Raw genomic sequence first — 20,557 nt, forward strand, 5'->3', positions numbered from 1 at the left:
CAACCCCATATCCCATCCCACCCCCCATAGTCCCATGGCTGCCCTGCCCTCCCCTCACCAAGGTGTCTGCTTAAACTGCAGCACCTCAGAGAAGCCTTCCTCAACCCAACTTGCAAACTGGCAGCAACCCTATCTGTCCCCTTACTTTGCTTTATTTTTCTTAGCGCTTACCACTACAGGCATAGCCTACATGTCTGTCTTTACATAGTCCCTGCTAGCGTGTCAGCTCCAGGTGGACAGGGACCTTGCCTGGGCTGTTATCTACAGCATTCTCAGCACCTATACATAAAAAAAAAAGCAATTAACATGTATGGAGCCCTGACAATGTGCCAGGCACAGTTCTAAGCATTTCAGGCAGTAACTCATGTAATCCCACAATCTGAGGGAGGTACTATTTTAATCCCATTTTACAGATAAGGCACGTGAGGCCCAGAGACATCAGAGACATTCATTCACTTGACTGAGGTCACAGCAACAGGAAGTGTCGCATCCAGGATTCACACCTGGGCAGGTAGGCTTCAAGGACCTACGACTTTTTTTTTTTTTTTAAGACAGGGTCTCACTCTGCCACCCAGGCTGGAGTACAGTGACTCGATCACGGTTCACTGCAGCCTCGACTTCCCGGGCTCAAGCAATCCTCCCACCGTGCTGGGATCACAGGCTTGAGCCACCACGCTGGGCTGGACCCACAATTTTGGGTTCTGTGCTTGTTCATCTATAATGATAACGAATGAATGAGAACAAATAAAGAGAACTCAAAAAGACATTCCTTCTCTACCCAGGCTGGTCCTAGCTCAGCCAAACCACATGTTCTGTCCTGATTAAAGTAAAGAAATGGGCAAGAGGAGATGCCAGCCTGGCCCATGCTGACTGGTTACCATATCAGGCAGGTGGCTGCCCTTGGTTGCTCCAAATGGACCCCCTCAAACAGAATCATCTGGTGCCTCCTCTGTCTCCAGATGGGCGGTGAGCTCTGGGAAACAGCAGCGCTGGATCTGGTCCCTCAGGCTCAGCACCAGCCGATGTCCAATGCCTATGAGAGGAAGGAGCCAAAGCTGCCCCCCTCCCCCAGCACCGAGTCAATTCCCTGCTCTCGAAGGGGGTTTATTCCGGTTTCTATGATCCACACACCGGCTCAGCTCATGTTTCATACATTAACATCCCAACCAGGTTGGTGCTGTTACTATCCCCATTGTATATATAGATGCGGACTCAAGCTCAGTGCAGCCCCAGCCTCTGCAGAGTGGATGTTCAGTAGACGAGAACATCCCCAGCAATGGCGCCATGAGTGAACACCAGAGCTACTGGGGCTGCAATGGCCTCTGTGCAGGAAACACAGGGCACAGGCAACTTGAAGGAAGACACTTTTGCCAAGGAGAGGCAAACATTAGAAGAACTCACAAGGAGAGGCACTAGCGGGAAGCTGTGGGGCCACAATGGTGGTGGCAGGGAGAATCTACCAGAAGGGGAAGGGGAGGAGGGAATACACACCTGGCCTCACTTTCCTCCCATCCTCCAGTCTCCTGATGAGATGGGATCGTTCCCTTAGCCCCCTTCACAGGCAGGAACTGGAGTGGCTCATTTCACTCAGCCCGCCGCTGGCCACTCCTCGTGAGAGGAAGCATGTAAGCAAGTAAGTGCGAGGACCGGAGGGAATGAATGCCGGAACTGGCCAGTCACTCCTTTCTGATAGGAGCAGGCTCTGTGCAGGCCCCACAGCAGCATCCAAGTCCCTGCCTTCTCAGCACGCAGATTCTTGTCTGGCGTCCAGGAAGAATCAGGTCACACGGATGGATTGAAAGATGATGAATGCAGAAGACTTTATTGAGCAGTGAAAGGGGCTCTCAGTGGAAGGGGAGCTGAAAAGGGGATGATGCAGGAAGAAGGTGATCTTTCCCTGAAGCCACGCCACCTGAAGTTAATCACGTCTATCCGTCTATCCGTAGTCTCTGACGCTCAGTTGCTTCTCTGCTCAGGTGCTTGTTATCTCTGCCAGTCAGCCGTTTGTGTCACTCTGCCAGCTGAAGTCTTTTTATGGGCACAGGATAGGGGCATGGCAGGCCAAAAAGGCAACATTTGGGCAGAAAAAAGGGTCAGCTGTCTTCACTTAGGGCAGCAGTTCCAGGCTTAAGGGTGGGGTTTAGCAGGGAGCCTGGCCATTCTGTATCACTGTTAGTGCTGTCCCATGGCCAAACCCTGCTGGGAGCCTCAGGGAAAGGGGTCCAGGAATGTGTGTGCAGGAGGCAGCCTCCCAGGGCACAAAGCAGGGCAGAGAGGGGAACCAGAGGGGTGGATGGAGACTAACTAGCACATTGCCGGTCTCTCCGCTTCTAATCCATCTCTCTCCAGCTATCCCCCCAATGTAGCCAAGGCAAGGGAGCTTCAGAAGGAGCCCCCCACCTCCTGGTAAGCAATCCCCACAACTGCACTTTCCAACCTCCTCTCTCCCCAGCACCTGGTGACATCATTCCAAAAGACAAATCTGGCCATATCCCCCCACTGGTGAAACCTCTTCAGCAAGGCCTTTGTCCCGTTGTCTGCCTTAGCAGGACAGTGGCCATCCTTTGGAACTGGCCACTCCTCAGCCTCATTTCCTGCTACTGTCCCAGGTCAAGGGCAGGCTTGGCTGATCCCTGGCTCCCTCAGGCCTCTGCTCCCAGGTTACCTCTCCCGGTCCCCTCCCTGATCCAAAAGGGTACTTCCATCCCTTGGTCCCCTGTGTCCAGCTTCATTTTCTTCATCCCTGTCTGATATTATGTTTCTTTTCTTCCTACCCACTATGTAAGCTTCATTTTAGCAGCCACTGAATCCCCGCAACTAGAGCACAATACATACTTGTTCCTTCAAGCATCAGGAGGTATCAGGCTATATTTAAGGTATTTAAAGGTGGATGGAATCCGCAACAAGGGAGTTGGAGAGGGAGAAGAGGTGCAAGGACTGAGCCCTGGGCCCCCTCATCAGTCAGACGTTGATGAGATGATGAGGAACCAGGCAGGAAGACAGAAGGGGTCCCTGAGATGGCAGGAGAGTCAAGGGGTGTGGGCTCCTGACAGCCAGGCAAGGAAAGACTTCCGAGGAGCGGAGATTGATCACTCGGGTCAAATACCGCCTGCCTGTAGGAGAAGTGAGATAGGGACTGAAGCTGATCATTGAATTTAGCCGTATGGAGTTTCATAGAGACCTGGTCAAAAGACAGGTTGAGTAGAGTAGGGGCACAAGTGGCGGGCACGTGAGAAAATGAGAGAAGACAAATTGGTGACCTGAATATGCTGTTCTCCAGGTGTTTTTGCTGTAAGAGTAGCTGAGAAATCTGACAGCGCCTGGAAGAAGAATTGTGAGCAAGGTTTCTGTTGTTAATTGTGGTGAAATACACATAACAAATTTTTTTTTTTTTTTGAGATGGAGTTTCACTCTTCTCTCCCAGGCTAGAGTGCAATGGTGCAATCTCGGCTCACTGCAACCTCTGCCTCCCAGGTTCAAACAATTCTCCTGCCTCAGCCTACCGAGTAGCTGGGATTACAGGTGCCTGCCACCACACCCGGCTAATTTTTGTATTTTTAGTAGAGATGGGGTTTCGCCATGTTGGCCAGGCTGGTCTCGAACTCCTGACCCCAGGTGATCACCCGCCTTGGCCTCCCACAAAATTTTATCATCTTTTTGTAGTTGTTGCTCTTTTTGGTTTTTGTTTAAAAGTTCTCATCTTAACCATTATTAAGTGTATAGTTCAGTGGCATTAAGTAATTTCATATTGTTGTGCAACCATCAGTACCATCCATCTGCAGAACTCTCTTTTTTTTTTTTTTTTTTTTTTAGGGTCTCACTCTGTCACCCAGGCTGGAGTGCAGTGGCACAGGTCATGGCTCACTGCAGCCTCGACTTCCTGGGCTCACGCAATCTTCCCGCCTCAGCCTCCTGAGTAGTTGGGACCAAAGGCGCATGCCACCATGCCCAGCTCATTTTCATAGAAACGGAGTCTCACTATGTTGCCCAGGATGGTCTCGAACTCCTGAACTCAAGCAATCCACCCACCTCGGCTTCCCAAAGTTCTGGGATTACAGGCGTGAGCCATCATGCCTGGCCTAGAGCTCTTCATTTCAAAAAACTGAAACTCTGCACCCATTAAACACTGACTCCCCATTCCCTCTTCTCCCAGCTTCTGGCAACCAACATCCTACTTTCCATCTCTATGAACCCTACTACTCCAGGTACCTCATGTACGGGAAACATACAGAATTTGTCCTTTTGTGACTGGCTTATTTCACTTAGTATAAGGGACAAGGGATCCTTTTCCTCAAGGAACATCCATGTTGCAGCACGTGTCAGAATTTCCTTCCTTTTTAAGGTTGAATATTCCGTTGTACACCACTTTTTTTTTTTTTTTTTTTTTTTTTTTGAGATGAAGTCTCGCTCTGTCACCCAGGCTGGAGTGCAGTGGCAAGACCTCGGCTCACTGCAACCTCCGCCTTCTGGGTTCAAGCGATTCTCCTGTCTCAGCTTCCTGAGTAGCTGGGACTACAGGCGTGTGTCACCACACCAGGCTCATTTTTGTATTTTTAGTAGAGACGGGGTTTCACCATGTTGGCCGGGCTGGTCTCGAACTGCTGACCTCAGGTGATCCACCCGCCTCGGCCCCGCAAAGTGCTGGGATTACAGGTGTGAGCCACTGCACTCAGCCTGTAGATCACATTTTGTTTATCCATTCCACCTTTTGGACACCTAGGTTGTTTCCACCTTTTGGCTATTATGAACAGGGAGCACTGCTGTACAAATATCTGTTTGAGACTCTGTTTTCAATTCTTTAGGGTACACACCCAGAAGTGGAGTTGCTGGATCAGATGATAATTCTATGTTCCATGTTTTGAGTCGCTGTCACACTGTATCCCACAGCAGTTGGACCACCGTGCACTCTCCTCAGTGACACACAAGGTTTTCCATCTCTCCACATTTTCACCAACACTTACTAATTTCTGGGTTTTTGATAGTAGTCGTCCTAATGGGGGTGAGGTTGTTTCACAAATGGGAGGAGCCTCAGTGTGTCTATACGCAAACAGGAAAGATCCAGGAGCCAGAGAAATTGATGCTGAAGGAAAGAGACAGGAGACTCGCTGAAGCAATGTCCTTGAGCCAGGAGAGATGCTAAGATCCCATGCAGAGGAGGACCTGTCCTCAGACCCAGTCACGGCAAAGGCCAGGGTTGTGGGCACAGACGCAGGGTGAGAGGGGAGATGTGGTGGGGCAAGCGTGCAGCGTTCTCTTGTGTTTGTTTTATTTTCTCAGTGAAATAGACAGCAAGGTAACCAACTGAAGGTAAGGGTGGGGTGAGGACAGAGGCTTGGGGATAAAGGAGAACACATGAAATAGTCCATCTAGAAGAGTGGGGTAAGGCGTGGTGGCTCATCCCTATAATCCCAGCACTTTGGGAAGCCAAGGCGGGAGCATCACTTGAGCCCAGGAGTTTCAGGCTGCATTGAGCTGTGATTGCGCTACTGCCCTCCAGCCTGGGTCACAGAGTAGTACTCAGTCTCAAACAAAAACCTCAATTAATCCTTTTATTTAAAAGATAAAACAGGCGGGGCGCAGTGGCTCACGGCTGTAATCCCAGCACTTTGGGAGGCCGAGGTGGGTGCATCACCTGTCAGGAGTTTAAGACCAGCCTGGCCAACATGGCGAAACCCCGTCTCTACTAAAAATACAAAAATTAGCTGGGCGTGGTAGCGGCGCCTATAATCCCAGCTACTCGGGAGGCTGAGGCAGGAGAATCGCTTGAACCCGGGAGGTGGAGCTTGCAGTGAGCCGAGATCGCACCACTGCACTCCAGCCTGGGTGACAGAGCGAGAATCCATCTCAAAAAAGAAATAAATAAAATTAAAAGATAAATAGAAAGAGTGGGAGACTGAGTGAATAGGAGCTGGTAGGCTGCATAACCAATGGTTGTCTTTGCCCCTGCAAAGACATTGATGTCTGAATTCCTGAAACCTGGCCAAGATGCTAAGACGAGGAGAGTGTCCTGGATTTTCTGGGTGGTCCGTTGTAATTACAGGTGTCCCTACAATTGGGAGGCAAAGGGAGATCTGACTTCTGAAGAGATTCCGCTGCTATCTCTGAAGATGGACGAAGGGGCCATAAGTCAAGGAATACACGTGCCGCTGGAAGCTGAAGGCAAGGAACCAGATTCTCCCCTAAAGCCTCCAAAAACAAATTCCCCATCTGAGCCTAGCAGGCCTGGCAACACCTTGCTTTTATACTTCTGACTCCCAGAGCTATAGGAGAATGAAATTGTATTGTTTTAAGCCACTGAGTTTGTGTGGTTTGTTATAGCAGCAACATGAACTAATATATCGGGGAGGGGACCTGTTGTCACTGCTGGGCATCACCAAGGACCCCCATAGAATTTATTCTTTTTTTCCGTCCCCCAGGCTGGTGTGCAGTGGCAAGATCTCAACTCACAGCAACCTCCACCTCCTGGGCTCAAGCAAACCTCCCACTTTAACCTCATGGGTAGCTGGGATTCCAGGTACATGCCACCGCACCCAGCTAGTTTCTGAATTTTTTTGTGGAGATGAGGTTTCACCATGTTGCCCCAGGCTGGTCTTGAACTCCTGAGCTCAAGCAATCTGCCCATCTCAGCCTCCCAAAGTGCTGGGATTACAGGCATAAGCCACTGTGCCCAGCCAAGTCCAATGATCATGAAATGAAAATGCGACCAGCCAGCATGGTGGAATGCCATCATCCTGCCCCATCCAGGTGCAGACGCGCAGGTGTGGCACAAACAGACAGCTGGGTTCAACCAGAGAGAGAACAACAAACCGGGAGAAAGTGTCGTGGGTGTGCACAAGGGAGAAAACGTAACCAACAGCTGCAGGTGCCCCTGACGGAGACAGATAGGAGGAAGTAGGGGTGGGGGAAAGTGGGATGCTTGAAATTGAGATTAACGTGCAGTTATCAGTAATGCCAGGGTCTAAGGCACTGGTGTGGGTACATCCCGAAGGCCACATCTGCCTCCTGCCCATTCTTTTATGTCCTGTGCACAGCTGTTTTCACACTACAACAGCACAGTTGAGTGGTTGTTGCAGAAACTGTAAGGCCTGCCAAGTGTAAAATATTTATTCTGGTCAGGCGCAATGGCTCACACCTGTAATCCCAGCACTTTAGGAGGCCAAGGCCGGTGGAACACTTGAGCCCAGGAGTTCGAGACCAGCCTGGGCAACACAGGGAAACCCAAAAAATAAAAATAAAAAAATTTAAAATTTAGCTGGAAATAGTGGTCCATGCCTGTAGTCCCAGCTACTCAAGAGGCTGCGACTGGAGGTCAGGGCTGCAGTGAGCCACGATCACGTTTCAGCTTGGGCAACAGAGTGAGACCTTGTCTCAAAAAAGTAAGATAACTTTGCTCCCTGGCTCTTTATGGAATAAGTGTGGGGAGCCTTGGTCAAGGGTTGAGTGACTGAGACAGGCTGGAGGACAGGACCAGGGAGGAGAGGAGGGCGAGAAGCCAGGAGGCGGGGTGTTCCGTCAATCACAGATCCTACAATCACCAAGAATGAAAATGGTCCCACTGAGGGAGTCACAGGAGCTGGAGTGACGATGGTGACCCAGGTGGTCAGTGGAACCAATACACAGGCCAAGGTCTCTTTTCCCTCCAAGGCTTTCTTTTAATTAATTAATTTTATTTATTTATTACTTATTTATTTATTATTTTATCTGGAGACAGACTCTCACTCTGTCACCCAGGCTGGAGTGCAGTGGCCCGATCTCAGCTCACTGCAACCTCTGTCTCCTCAATTCAAGCGATTCTTGTGCCTCGGCCTCCTGACTAGCTGGGATTATAGGTGCATACCGTCATGCCCGGCTAATTTTTTTGTATTTTTAGTAGAGATGGGGTTTCACCATGCTGGCCAGGCTAAGGCCTTTAAACTCAGAACTCCTTTTGCCTGACAGTTCCCTGCAATCCTTTGTTCTGGAAAACTGCTGCTCATCCCTCAGGAGGAGGTCAGAGGTCATCTCCAGAACCCTGTTCTAACCTCCTACCTGGGCCCAGGGATGTCCTCTGGGCCCCCGAAGCCCTGTACTGGTCTGAGCATCCCAGGGGCACCCACTCTCCCCGAGTGGGGTCCCCAGGAGGGCAGAGCCTGGCTGCCTAGGCTGCTAGGGATCTGCAGAGACCCCATCCCGGTCCTGAGAGCAGGCCCAGGAGACCTGGGGGATGAGGGCATGAGACCAGGGCACACTTGGAACCCAGCCAGCTGTGTGGTCCTGAGCAAGAAGTTCTCTTATTGTTCACAGGCTTGAGGGGGCGGCTGTAACAGGGGTCCCTCTGTGGTCCAGTCACAACAGGGGCCAGCCAGACCCCAGGGACCGTGACGCCATCTCCCCTTACACAGGGGTGGCAGACAAGCAAGAGCATGGACAAACCCAAGCCCAGACCCCAGGCAGAGCCAGGGGTCGACGTGTAAAACAAACAGGTTTATTGATAAGCAGGAATGCTGTCCAGCATACAGTGCAAACTTTCATTGTCTCGGGATCAACACACGCAAGGGAACCAAGGCTCCACAGAGTCTCCAAATTCATCGCTTCCCGGCTCTGCCCTGTGATGCCAAGGAAGCCTGAGGTTCTCCCAGGACTGTCCACCAGGGGGCAGGTGCGCTCCATCACGTCCTCGTGTGGATCCAATGTGGGCAGAAACCTGGCCAGCCCCAGCAGTCTGACTTTTTTTTCTTTAAGAGACAGGGTCTCACTCTGTTGCTCAGGCTGGAGTGTAGTGGTGCGATCATAGCTCGCTGCAGCCTCAAACTCCTGGGCTCCAGTGATCCTCCCCTCAGCCTCCTGAGTACAGGTGCATGTCACTGCAGCCAGCCAGTCTGACATCTTGATTCCAGGGTGGAAAACCCTTCTTGTCTCCATGGTAATGGCTGGGCTCCCCCACCCTCCAATAGTTCAGCTGCCAAGCTCAAGTCCAGTGGAATTTATCAACAATTTATCACCTGCCCCTGCTCTGCTAGATAATTTCATGCCTTCTCCTTTATCCCCATGCTCCTGAGACTGAGCCTTTCCAGGAGCCCCTCAACCTGCTTCCTCCCAGAATCCGGGCAAGGCTACACTGGTTTCCCCTCTGCAGGGCCCTGGGCATGTTTGGGGGAGGGGAGGGGGAAGGCTGACTCTAACGGGGAGGAATCCCAGCTTCAGCGGCTTCAAGGCAGGCCATTCAACTTACCGACCTTGGCTACACACACCCACGACACGCAACACAGACGCAGACACAAGACTGGCACTTGGGATCACACTGGCCATGTACCAAAGTGGCGGGGCAACCCGTTTCGGGCCCGGGAATTGAAGGCGGGGAGTGGGGAAGAGGAACCCACCCCTCTGGAGGGGGGAGGAGGGTCTAGGCTGAGGTAGGAGAGAGATGGCTACGAGGACTCAGTCATCTCTAGTTCCTGAAATTCCCTGAAAGGAGACGGTGTGGCCTAGGACATCACACCAGACAGCAAGGAAGGAGGGGTGGGGCTGCAGGCACACCGGAGTGAAGGTGGAGGGTGCAAATGGCAGGTGGGGGGTTGGATGTGGCTGGCAGAGTTTGGCTTTGTCGTTGGCTTGTTGGCCTGAGTGGTACTTACTCTTTTAAAAAATTGGCAGATTTCCAGTTAGAAGTGCGTTATCTTGCCCAGGCCACAGCACTGAATATGGTGGCCTGCCTGGGCCCTCTGGGCATCTGACTTTCACACCATGGTACAAAAGGACAAGTTAGCATTTGGAGACCGTGCTTTTTTTTTTTCTTTTGAGACAGACTCTCGCTCTGTCGCCCAGGCTGGAGTGCAGTGGCGTGATCTCGGCTCCCTGCAACCTCCGCCTCCCGGGTTCAAACAATTTTCCAGCCTCAGGCTTCTGAGTAGCTGGGACAATAGGTGCCCGCCGCCACGCCTGGCTAATTTCTGTATTTTTAGTAGAGATGGGGTTTTACCATGTTGGCCAGGCTGGTCTCGAACTCCTAACCTCAGGTGATCCACCCGCCTCAGCCTCCCAAAGTGCTGGGATCATAGGCGTGAGCCACTGCACCCGGCCTGAGGTGATGCTTTCCAAGCCTCCTGAGCTAACCTGAAGGACCCCGTTCCCTACAGGGCTGCCACCTCCTCCCTGCACAGAGCCCCGGGACCGTCCCGCAGTCTCAGCCTCAGGCTGAAGCACTGTCCTCTCTTCATGGGTGACTCAGGCAGCATCCCTCCTCTCCAGAAAGCCCCTCTGCAGAAAAGGATGCTGGGGTTTTCTGGAAGCCAGAGCTGGGTCAGAGCCCAGGGGGAGAAACAAACAAACAAACAAAAAACCAGGCTCACAGGTCCAGCTGGGCGGGGCAGGTCACAGAGAGTCAGGGACTTGCCCCAGCATGGCCCGAACGTCCATGCCCAGCCAGCCTTCTGAGAGGGACACACAGTGGCAGCAGAGGCTTTCCACAACTCGCTGCCTCGGCTCTCGGCCTGCAGGTCAGAGGGAGGCTGCGGCTGTGGAGGGCAGTAAAGGAACTTGGCCCAGAAAGAGCCTCAGAGTCCTAGTGGTGGGGGCCTGAAAGGACCAGGGCCCCTTCACAGGGTCATCCTGCCAGGGCTCAGCCCACCTTGGCTACGACACAGCTCACACCAGCCTGGTTAACTGGGCTTCATCCCAGCATCGGGCACTCCAAGGGGCAGGGGCTTCTCTTCGGTGCTCCCCAGCAGGGTCTCTGGCGTCTCCAGCTGTGACCGAAAGGTACATTCCTCCTTGGAGAAGGGGACCTGCTCGTCCTTCGGGGACTCCGAGGGGCTGGAATCCGTGTCCCCCATCGTGGAGCTGGCTTGGGAGGAGCACTGTGAGCTGTGGTCAGAGCTGCTACAGACGTTCACGATGCAGGTGACATTGACCTGGGTCCCATGGCCACCAGGGGAAGAATCTGCTAAGCACAAGATGGGGTGGGGGTCAGTCCAGGGGTCCAGGAGTGGGGCCCTGGGACCCCTGCCCAAGATGCAGATTCAGACACATGGGAAAAAGCACTGAGCCAGGAGCGAACACCGAGATTCTAGCCCAGCTCTGCTGTGTGACCCTGAGCAAGTCACTTAACCTGCATATGCCTCATTTTCCCCTCTGCTGAATAAGAATAGCATCACTACCTACCCAGCCCCAATCACCCCAGAGATGGGAGGAGCCAATTATATAAAACAGATGTCTACTTGGGAGGCCAAGTTTGTAGGATCGCTTGAGCTCAGGAGTTCAAGACCAGACTGGGCAACATAGTGAGACCCTGTCTCTTCTTTTTTTTTTCTTTTTTTTCGAGACAGGGTCTCAAAAGAGTGCGGTGTCACTCCCTCGACTCACTGCGACCTCTGCCTCCTGGCCTCAAGTGATCCTCCCACCTCAGCCTCCTGAATAGTTGGGACTACAGGCCACTGCACCCTGCTAATTTTTTGTAGAGACGGGGTTTCGCCAGGTTGCCTGGGTTGGTCTCGAACACCTGACCTCAAGGAATCTGCCTACCTCAGCCTCGCAAAGTGCTGAGATTACAGGTGTGAGCCACTGTGCTCAGCCTCAAACTTAACTCTTGATTCTACTCCCATCTCCCATCCAACCCTCTCCTCCTCATCACAGTTCTCATTGCTGCCATCCATTCAGCTGCTTGGGCCCAGAGCCTCGGACCCATCTTTCTCTCATATCACACGCCCATCCGTCATTCCTGCCTTGTCTCCCTTCAAAACATGACTTCTGGGCCAGGCACGGTGGCTCACGCCTGTAATCCCAGCACTTTGGGAGGCCAAGGCAGGTGGATCGCCTGAGGTCAGGAGTTCGAGACCAGCCTGGCCAACATGATGAAACTCTGTCTCTACTCAAAATACAAAAAAAAATTAGCCGGGTATGGTGGCAGGTGCCTATAATCCCAGCTACTCAGGAGGCTGAGGCAGGAGAATCGCTTGAACCCAGGGTGCGGAGATTGCAGTGAGGCGAAATCACGCCACTTCACTCCAGCCTGGGCGAAAGAGCAAAACTCCATCTCAAAAACAAACAAAAACAAAAGATGACTTCTGCAAGGGTCACCCTACCCTGCTGCTTCATGGTGCAGTGGGCTATGGAAGCCTCCTCCGACTCCCATCTGGATGGGTGTGAACAGCCTCCATCTGTCCTGGCTTCAACCCCACTCCTCTGAAATCTGTTTTCCATCAGCAGCCACAGCTGGCCCTTGAACCTGGCAGATCACTTCCTTGGGGGCTCAAAAACCCACAGTCCTCGCCACAGCCTACCAGGCCCTGTCTGATCTGGAGCCTGCCTTCTCCCACCCCCTCTCCTGCTGCTCCAAGACCCTGATGGGGTTCCTTCTAGCCACATTCCCCACCCCCTGCTACAACCCCTTGAGCCCTTCAGGTCCCCTGGGCCTTTGCACAGGCTGCTCCCTCAGCCTAGAGAGCTCTTCTCTAGTGCTCAGGCCTTAGCTCGAAGGCCACATCCTCCATGAAGTGCCCCCCGCCCCCTGGCCTCCCTCTCTAGAGACATTTACTTCCCATCCTATCCACCACTCTTTGGGTCCCTCCCCATTTCTGTGATCTCCTGATCTCCAGGGCCCCCAGCTCCTGGGGTCCCCAACCAGACTCTGAACCCAGGAGGGTAGGGACTTTTTTTTATTTTTTTAATAGAGATGGGGGTCTTGCTATGTTGCCCAGGCTAGTCTCGAACTCCTGGACTCAAGTGATCCTCCTGCCTTGGCCTCCTGAAGTGCTGAGATTACAGGCATGAGCCACCTTGCCTGGCCAGACCAGGGACTTTTTGATCATTCCCTGCTGTGTTCCTAGTGCCTGTAACAGGGACAAGACTACGGGGTTTTTTGTTGGTGGTGGTGGTGGTGGTGGTGATGTTTTTAAGTGAATTGATTACCAACATTTAAAATTCAGGCGTTTACATTTAAAGATCTGGATTTATGGCTTCCCTTGGGAGCCAGATGCAGAAGATCCGTCCAAGGACAGCCCAAGGTTTGCCTCACCTTCCTGCCCAGCCCCTATGGGCAACCGAGTTTTCTAACTGCTTGGGGAGGCACTGGATGGTGGGTTTGCTGAGATGAATGTGAGGGGACTGGCATACAGTAAAGTAGCCCCCTCAGAAAATGAGAGTTGCTGCTGCTGTTGCTGCAGGGGCCTGCTGAGTGCCCTCACCCCAGCCTGGTTCCCCCTAACTCCAACTACTCGGGTAGCTGGGAGGTGGATGGAGCTGGCAACCTGCTGTGCTCAAAACAGCCCCAAGCAGGTGGTGGGGGAGGAGGGTTGAAATCACAAGGCCGGAAGGAAATTTCCACCCTGAGCCTCCACGGCACCCAAATGTCACCCAAAGTCACCATGGCCTTTGCATATCGAGCATGAGACATTGCGGGGGTGGATGGGGGACCACGAAGGGGCACAACCCTGGGGTTTACAGGTTCCCACAGTGGAGGGAGGTGTTAGGGGTGGGAGGGAGAGAAGGAGAGGACAGAGGCCAGGGACACGGGCTGGGGGACTCGGGGGAAGGAGCACAGAGCAGAAGAGGCAGAGGGGAGAGGGGAGGGCAGACATGGTCAGGGCTCCACCCTGGCCCAAGGAGGGAGCCACACCAGGTATAGCTACAAAATCAGAAAGATGGGCCGTGCGTGTTGGCTCACGCCTGTAATCCCAGCCCTTTGGGAGGCCAAGGCAGATGGATCACCTGAGGTCAGGATTTCGAGACCAGTCTGGCCAACATAGTGAAACCCCATCTCTACTAAAAGTACAAAAATTAGCCAGGCATGATGGCACATGCCTGTAATCCCACCTACTCGGGAAGCTGAGGTGGGAGGATCACTTGAACCCGGGAGGCGGAGGCTGCAGTGAGCAGAGAAGTAAGCCAAGACTGCACCACTGCACTCCAGCCTGGGCGACGAGCGAGACCCCATTAAAAAAAAAAACAATCAGACGAATCCAAGAACTGGGCAAAGACTAAGAGTTTATAATTGGAGCGCACTCATTCATTCATTCATTCAACAATGTGTAGGGCCCCTGATCTCTTCCAGGCACTGGCCCAGGCCCTCCCACAGGGAGTTCTCAGGCTGGAGTGAGGGGCACTGATGAGACCTCCCACCGAAGAGGCTGGGGGCTATGATGGGGCAAACAGAAATGGCCACGTCAGCTCCTGTGGGCAGATGGGGACAGGTAGGAACAGGTGTGGCAGGCAGGGGTGGCATGAGTGCAGGCAAGAGGCAGGGGCGCGGTGAGCTGGGGAGCAGCTGGGGGTGAGTGAGCTGGAGGAGGGCTGTGTGGTGGGGGCTGCAGCCATCAGTCCCCACATGGAGGCGGCCCAGAGGGAGCCTGGCCCTGGTCTGGTGCCCAGCTGGGCACAATGTCACCCATCTCTCACCAGACCTGGCAAGGAGGCGCCATAGCACACCTCTAGGTGAAAAAACCAAGGCTTGGCAGGGTTAAGCATCCCGCCCAAATTCTTATGGCACCAGAGTGGCCGGGCAAGGATCTGAGACTGACCCAAGTTCATGGTCATTCCCTGAATTCTCACTGGCTGGCACTGCCAGGTAAGAGGGAGAGAGGCACAGGCCAGCAGACCCTGTACAGGGGCCCCTCCAGTGTGGGCCCTAGAGATGCCAACCAGGAGTGACATCCGTCATAGACTAGGTCCAGGGCACAATGCAGCCTGCATAAATGGGACACGATCCCCACACTCCCAGTGCCTCAGACCCAAAGAGACCCAGCAACAAACTGCAGTGAGTGGAGCCCTGGAGCCACCATTTCTTCATTCATCTTCCAACCCCAGGGCTCTGGAGCCCGACAGCGTAGGGGTGAGTCTGGCTCTTCTGTTTACTAGCCATGTGCCCTTGAAGAAGCTGTTTAACCTCTCTGGGGCTCAGTTTCCTCAACTGTAAAATGGGATAACAACAATAACTATCTCTTAGAGTTGACATGCAGGTCAATTTCACACGTATAGTATAGTGCCTGCTGTACCGCAGCCTTCCATAAGTAGAAGCGATTGTTACGATTAATTATTAGTAGCTGGGCCATGTTGGGCCTGCAGATACAGGGATGAATGAGATGATCCAGGCTCACCAGGTGTCCCACAGCCTGGCGTGGGAGACAGGAGAAGACAGTGTCTGTACATGCAGTCTGACAGTCCTGTCAAAGGGAGGCCAGAGCATGGTGAGCCTGGAGGAGCAGCCAGGCCAGCTGGGGGTGGTAGCAGGGAGCAGGTTTCAGGAAAACTCCTCCGCCAGATACCGGGCACTTGGACAAGCTGGGGTTGTCCCACAGAAGGAAGGATTTTGAGGTGATAGGCCCAGCATGGGCAAAGGCGGGAGGGAACTTAGGTTCAGGGAACCAAAGGAAGTTCCCTGTGGCTCAGGCCTCGTCCCACCCCGCGGGGAGGCTCAGGAGGAGATGGCTAAGACAGAAACCAGATGAGAAAGACCAAGGAGGCTTGGGATGAAGCCAGGCGTGCTCCCACCTCTTACCTGAGCTCCCGGTGCTGGCCCGGGCCTCCCCGGCCCCACTGGCCTTCTCCACGCCTGGTGCCTGTGGCTGGTTCCGAGTGGGTGCCCTTCTGTCCAACGCGCTGGCCGAGCTCTCCAGGGAGCTGCTGCTGGAGCTCGGCGCTGTGATCAGCAGGTGCTGCTGCTCGGGGCCCTGTGTACCCCGGGCCTTATCAGCAGGCAAGTGAGGCTGGATGGGCAGGGGGTGGTAGGGGAGAGCAGTCAGCCCACCAGCCAGCTCCTTCTTCCCCTCCTCCTTCCCACTGCCATCCACACCTCTTGCCGTCAGCACTTCTCAGTTTACGTGACGTTTCTGCCCACCCTTGCACGTTCTTTCCACACACGGCACTTTTTGGGAGGTGTGATTCTCCGTGGTTTCTGTGTTTCTGTTATTAGCACCCAGCTGCTCTGCTAGAGTGAGTGTCCTATGAGGGCAGAGACCACCTGGCCCTGTTCACCAAATAGTCTTAGAGGTGGGGCAGGATTTTCATCCTTATTTTGCATAAGAGAGTAGAAGGAAAGCAGCTTTCCTTCACCCCATCTGCACAGGGAGACATGGCCCAGCCTAGCAACCAAGAGTGTGGACTCTAAACCCAGACCACACAAGTGCAAATAATGACTCTACCACTCACTTGCTGTGTGACCTTGGACAAGTTACTTAACCTCTCTGTGCCTCTTTTTTTTTTTTTAATCTATAAAGGGAGAATAATAACCTACCTCATAGAGTTGTTGTGAAGATTAGATGGCTGAATATTTGTAAAGTGCTTAAAACAATGCCTATTCCATAGTAAACTCCACACAAGAGTTTGTTAAATCAGAAGTAGGCAAATGATTGCCCAGGGGCCCAGTACAGCCTGCCACTAAGAATGGTTTTCACTTTTTTTTTTTTTTTTTTTGAGACAGGGTCTCACCCTGTTGCTCAGGCAGGAGCGCAGTGGCACAATCATAGCTGACTATAGCCCTCAATTTTCCAGGCTCAAGTGATCCTCCTGCCTCAACCTCCTGAGTAGCTGAGACCACAGGCACGTGTCACTGCTCCTGGCTAATTTTTTTGTTGTCGATTGTTTGTAGAGACAGGGTTGTGCTATGTTGCCCAGGCTGGTCTTGTACTCCTGGGCTCAAGCCATCTTCCTACTCTGGCCTCCCAAAGTGCTGGGATAACAGACGTGCACCACCACACCCCACTGGTTTTCATGTTTTAAATGGTTGAAAAAAAATGTTTAAGAATAATTTGTGGCCAGGTGTGGTGGCTCATGCCTGTAATCTTAGCACTTTGGGAGGCTGAGGCAGGCGGATCACCTGAGGTCGGGAGTCGGGGACCAGCCTGACCAACATGGCGAAATCCCGTCTCTACTAAAAATACAAAATTAGCTGGCGTGGTGGCTCATGTCTGTAATCCCAGCTACTCAGGAGGCTGAGGCAGGAGAATCGCTTGAACCTGGGAGGCAGAGGTTGTGGAAGGCGAGATCGAGCCACTGCACTCCAGGCTGGGCAATAAGGGTGAAACTCCATCTCAAAAAAAAAAAAAAAAGAATAATTTGCGACACACGGAATGGTATGAAGTTCAAGTTTGGGTGTCCAGTGGCACAATTAGATCAGAACACACCACTCTCAGTTGGGTGTGTGCTGTCTATGCATGTAGCTGCTTTCTTGCTACAGAGGTGGGTTTGAGTAGCTGTCACTGAGACCATATAGTCCACAAAGCCTGAAATTCCTACCATCTGGCCCTTTACAGAGAAAGCGTGCAGACCTTTGTGCTCAGTCAATCATTCTGGGGCAGAGAGTGCTCACATCTGAGACCCTCTGCTGCACTGCCTCAGCCTCTTGTTCCAGAGTCCGCCCACAGGCTGCTCTGCAACTTCCCCTGATGTCTTCTTCCCATAGAATAATAATAATATTATTAGCTGACATTTGAGTGCCAGCCAATGCCATGCACTGCACCTACATCCCTCCAGACACTATCTATGTTGATTCTTCCAACAGCCCAGTGTTATCCTTGCTTTGTGGAAACTGAGGCACAGAGAGGTTGAGTTACTTGTCCAAGGTCATGGTTAGGACATACTATGGCTGGGCTAAATCCCAAAGTGCCTTTCCTGGGTGTCTGGGGTTTCAACTCTGGAGGCTCAAGGCAAGGTCCCCATTTCCAGACACCCACACTGGAGAGAAGCTGGAAATTCCTTTCCCAGCCTGTTGTCTGTTCCCACCGGCTGGCCAGTCGCTCACACCCTTGCCTTGGAGTTCTAAGCAATTGTTTGCTGATCCCGGCAAAAAAGGAGATGGCACGAGCCACATTCCCAACAGCTGCCCTGGCCCCTGGCCTGCCCAGGATTAAAACAAGGGTCCCAGGCAGAAAGGAGGGTAGAGATGAGTGAAGGGCTGATGGGGCTCGCCAGCACTGCAGCGGGAGGTGAGAGCAGGGGTGGAGCGAGCAGCGCAGGTGCCACCACCCCCCAGGAAAGGCTGAGACCTCCTGCCTCCCTCCAGAGGGAGCTACAATTCCAGATGTGCTCTGAGAACAGATGCGAGTACCAGGGTCCTCTCTGTCCAATCACTGCAGCCCCCGGCTCCCATGGCTTCTCGGACACCTGAGCGCCACCTGCACCCTCAATTCCCCGAGGCCACAGCCTCTCACTGAGGACTGGAGGGATCCCATGCAAGCTGTCCCTAAGAGGCCACGGAGGCCCAGAGAAAGTGCGTCCTGTGCTCAGCATCACACAGCTGGTCCATGGCAGGAGCAGAAGCCCAGACCAGCTTCCCCAGGAACCCCCGCACCCTCCCTGGGCTGGGTCCCCCAGTTTTGGAGAGATGGAGGGCATTGCAAGTTCATGCTGAACCTCCGCCCAGGTGGTCTGACCCTGGTCGCTGCCCACTACTGCCCCCCAGCCCTGCTCTGAGCCTGGAAGGGGAGGAGAAGCAGCCAATTTTCACTCCTCACAACCCCACAAAAGGGGTTTTTCTGGCCTATGCCCCACCCGCTCTGCTGGTGGCCACAGCCAGGCAGAACAAAAACCCCCAAAGGTCACGGCCACCTCCCTCCTCCCAAGCCACAAGTCGCAAAGTTCAAGCAGCCCCAGGTGGCGCAGAAGCAGGCTGAGTCCTGTTCCTTGGGCTGGGACCCCAGTAGAGCCGAGTACTGAGGAGCCTCATTCAAAACACAGGATCCCAGGGCCGGGTGCGGTGGCTCACGCCTGTAATCCCAGCACTTTGGGAGGCCGAGGCGGTCACCGAATCACGAGGTCAGGAGATTGAGACCATCCTGACTAACACGGTGAAACCCCGTCTCTACTAAAAATACAAAACATTAGCTGGGCGAGGTGGTGGGTGCCTGTAGTCCCAGCTACTCGGGAGGCTGAAGCAGGAGAATGGTGTGAACCCAGGAGGCGGAGCTTGCAGTGAGCCAAGATTGCGCCACTGCACTCCAGCCTGGGCGACAGAGCAAGACTCTTTCTCAAACAAACAAACAAACAAACAAACAAAACAGGATTCCAGCCAGCCAGCCAGCCAGCCAGCCAGCACTCTCAGCTCCCAGCCCCTCCTGGCCCAGCCCCGCTGGGCAGAAGCAGAGACCCTGCAGAGCCATGGGCCAGATCCTCCAGGTTCCTGCTGGGTCCGTCTGTTTGTATGTTCACAAGGCTCACACACCTGTGTCTACAGGCATGAGGGTGTGAAGCATGCACACATGTGTCTATGTTAGGGGGCATGTGTGCATATCTGTGAGTGATGTAGTGAGTGTGTGTGCTGGGGTGGCGAGGAGAGACACTCCTAGGTTTGTGTCCCAGGCCGCGATCATTAGCTGTGCTACGCTGGGAAAGTTACTAACTTCTCTGAGACCATGATTCTTGGGCCATATAATGGGGGGCAAGAATCATACTGCCTGCGTGTGGCAGCATGGCTGTGAGAATAAAGAACACTGGGCACAGTGTCTGGCATCCGTTCAACAGCCGATAAATGTTCACACCTGTTATCAGACATGGGTCCGTGCATGAGTGTGTCTGTGGGGGTGATTGTGGGTAAGCTCACATATTGGTGTTTTCTTTTTTTTTTTGAGACAGAGTCTCGCTCTATCGCCCAGGCTGGAGTACAGTGGTGCGATCTCGGTTCACTGCAAGCTCCACCTCCCGGGTTCACGCTATTCTCCTGCCTCAGCCTCCGGAGTAGCTAGAACTACAGGCGCCCGCCACCACGCCCGGCTAATTTTTTGTATTTTTAGTAGAGATGGGGTTTCACCGTGTTAGCCAGGATGGTCTCGATCTCCTGACCTCGTGATCCACCTGCCTCGGCCTCCCAAAGTGCTGGGATTACAGGCGTGAGCCACGGCACCCGGCCACATGTTGGTGTTTTCTAAACAAAGGGACGCCACTGTCTCCCATGCCCTGGACGTTCTTTCTGTGGCAGGAGGAGCAGGTGGGTGCTGAGTCCACACTCCAAGCCCAGAAGCCCAGCTCAAGGACTCTCCACTGGCCTCTTAGCAGGAGTAGCTGCTGGTTGAGGAGTAGCGTGGGACACGGGCGTAAACCTGATTCAAACCTGGGCTGTGCCACTCACCTAATGATCTAATCCTACAGGAGAAATGGAACCTCCCTGAGTCTCAGTTTCCTCCTCTGTAAAATGGGGGTGATGATGCTCCCTGCCCCACAGGGACGCGTGGGGACTCAGTCACAAAGAGCCTGGCAGGGCTCAGCCAGGGCTGTACTGGGACAAGCTCAGGCCTGTGCAGATTTCCTCCCAACTCCTTATTCAGGAGGGTCTTGGGAGTTGGAAACTGGCTACAGTGGGAGTGTTTATACCACAGAAATTAGCAAACACCACAAATCAGGGTTTGGGGGTTTTTCCGCACTAGACACACCACTGGGGCACTCAACAAATACTTGAGTCACTCACATTCAGAGAACACTGAGAGCAACAGTGAAAGGAAAGGGGCTGGGCGTGGTGGTTCACGCCTATCATCCCAGCACTTTGGGAGACCAAGGTGGGCAGATCACTTGAGGTCAGGGGTTTGAGACCACCCTGGCCAACATGGCAAAACCCCGTCTCTACTAAAAACATAAAAATTAGCCAGGCATGGTGGCG

General features: G+C 53.4%; 1 protein-coding gene across 2 annotated transcripts in view; it reads right to left on the bottom strand.

Annotated features, from left to right (window-relative positions):
• Positions 1 to 8,450: 8,450 nt before the first annotated feature.
• TNFRSF1B (TNF receptor superfamily member 1B) overlaps positions 8,451 to 20,557 on the bottom strand; it is a 41,727-nt gene continuing 29,620 nt past the window's right edge. Inside the window, exons 9-10 of one of the 2 annotated variants that reach the window (XM_054438672.2) lie at positions 15,470 to 15,677; positions 8,451 to 10,918 (exon numbers count right to left, since the gene is read on the bottom strand). In XM_054438672.2, coding sequence (XP_054294647.1) covers positions 10,638 to 10,918; positions 15,470 to 15,677 — 489 coding nt within the window. In that variant the 3' untranslated portion in view covers positions 8,451 to 10,637. Of the gene's footprint in view, positions 10,922 to 15,469; positions 15,678 to 20,557 lie in introns of both variants that reach the window. The other variant, XM_054438662.1, reaches the window with a different exon arrangement.

The sequence above is a fragment of the Pongo pygmaeus genome, chromosome 1 (assembly GCF_028885625.2).
Source record: "Pongo pygmaeus isolate AG05252 chromosome 1, NHGRI_mPonPyg2-v2.0_pri, whole genome shotgun sequence".
Classification (NCBI taxonomy): domain Eukaryota; kingdom Metazoa; phylum Chordata; class Mammalia; order Primates; family Hominidae; genus Pongo; species Pongo pygmaeus.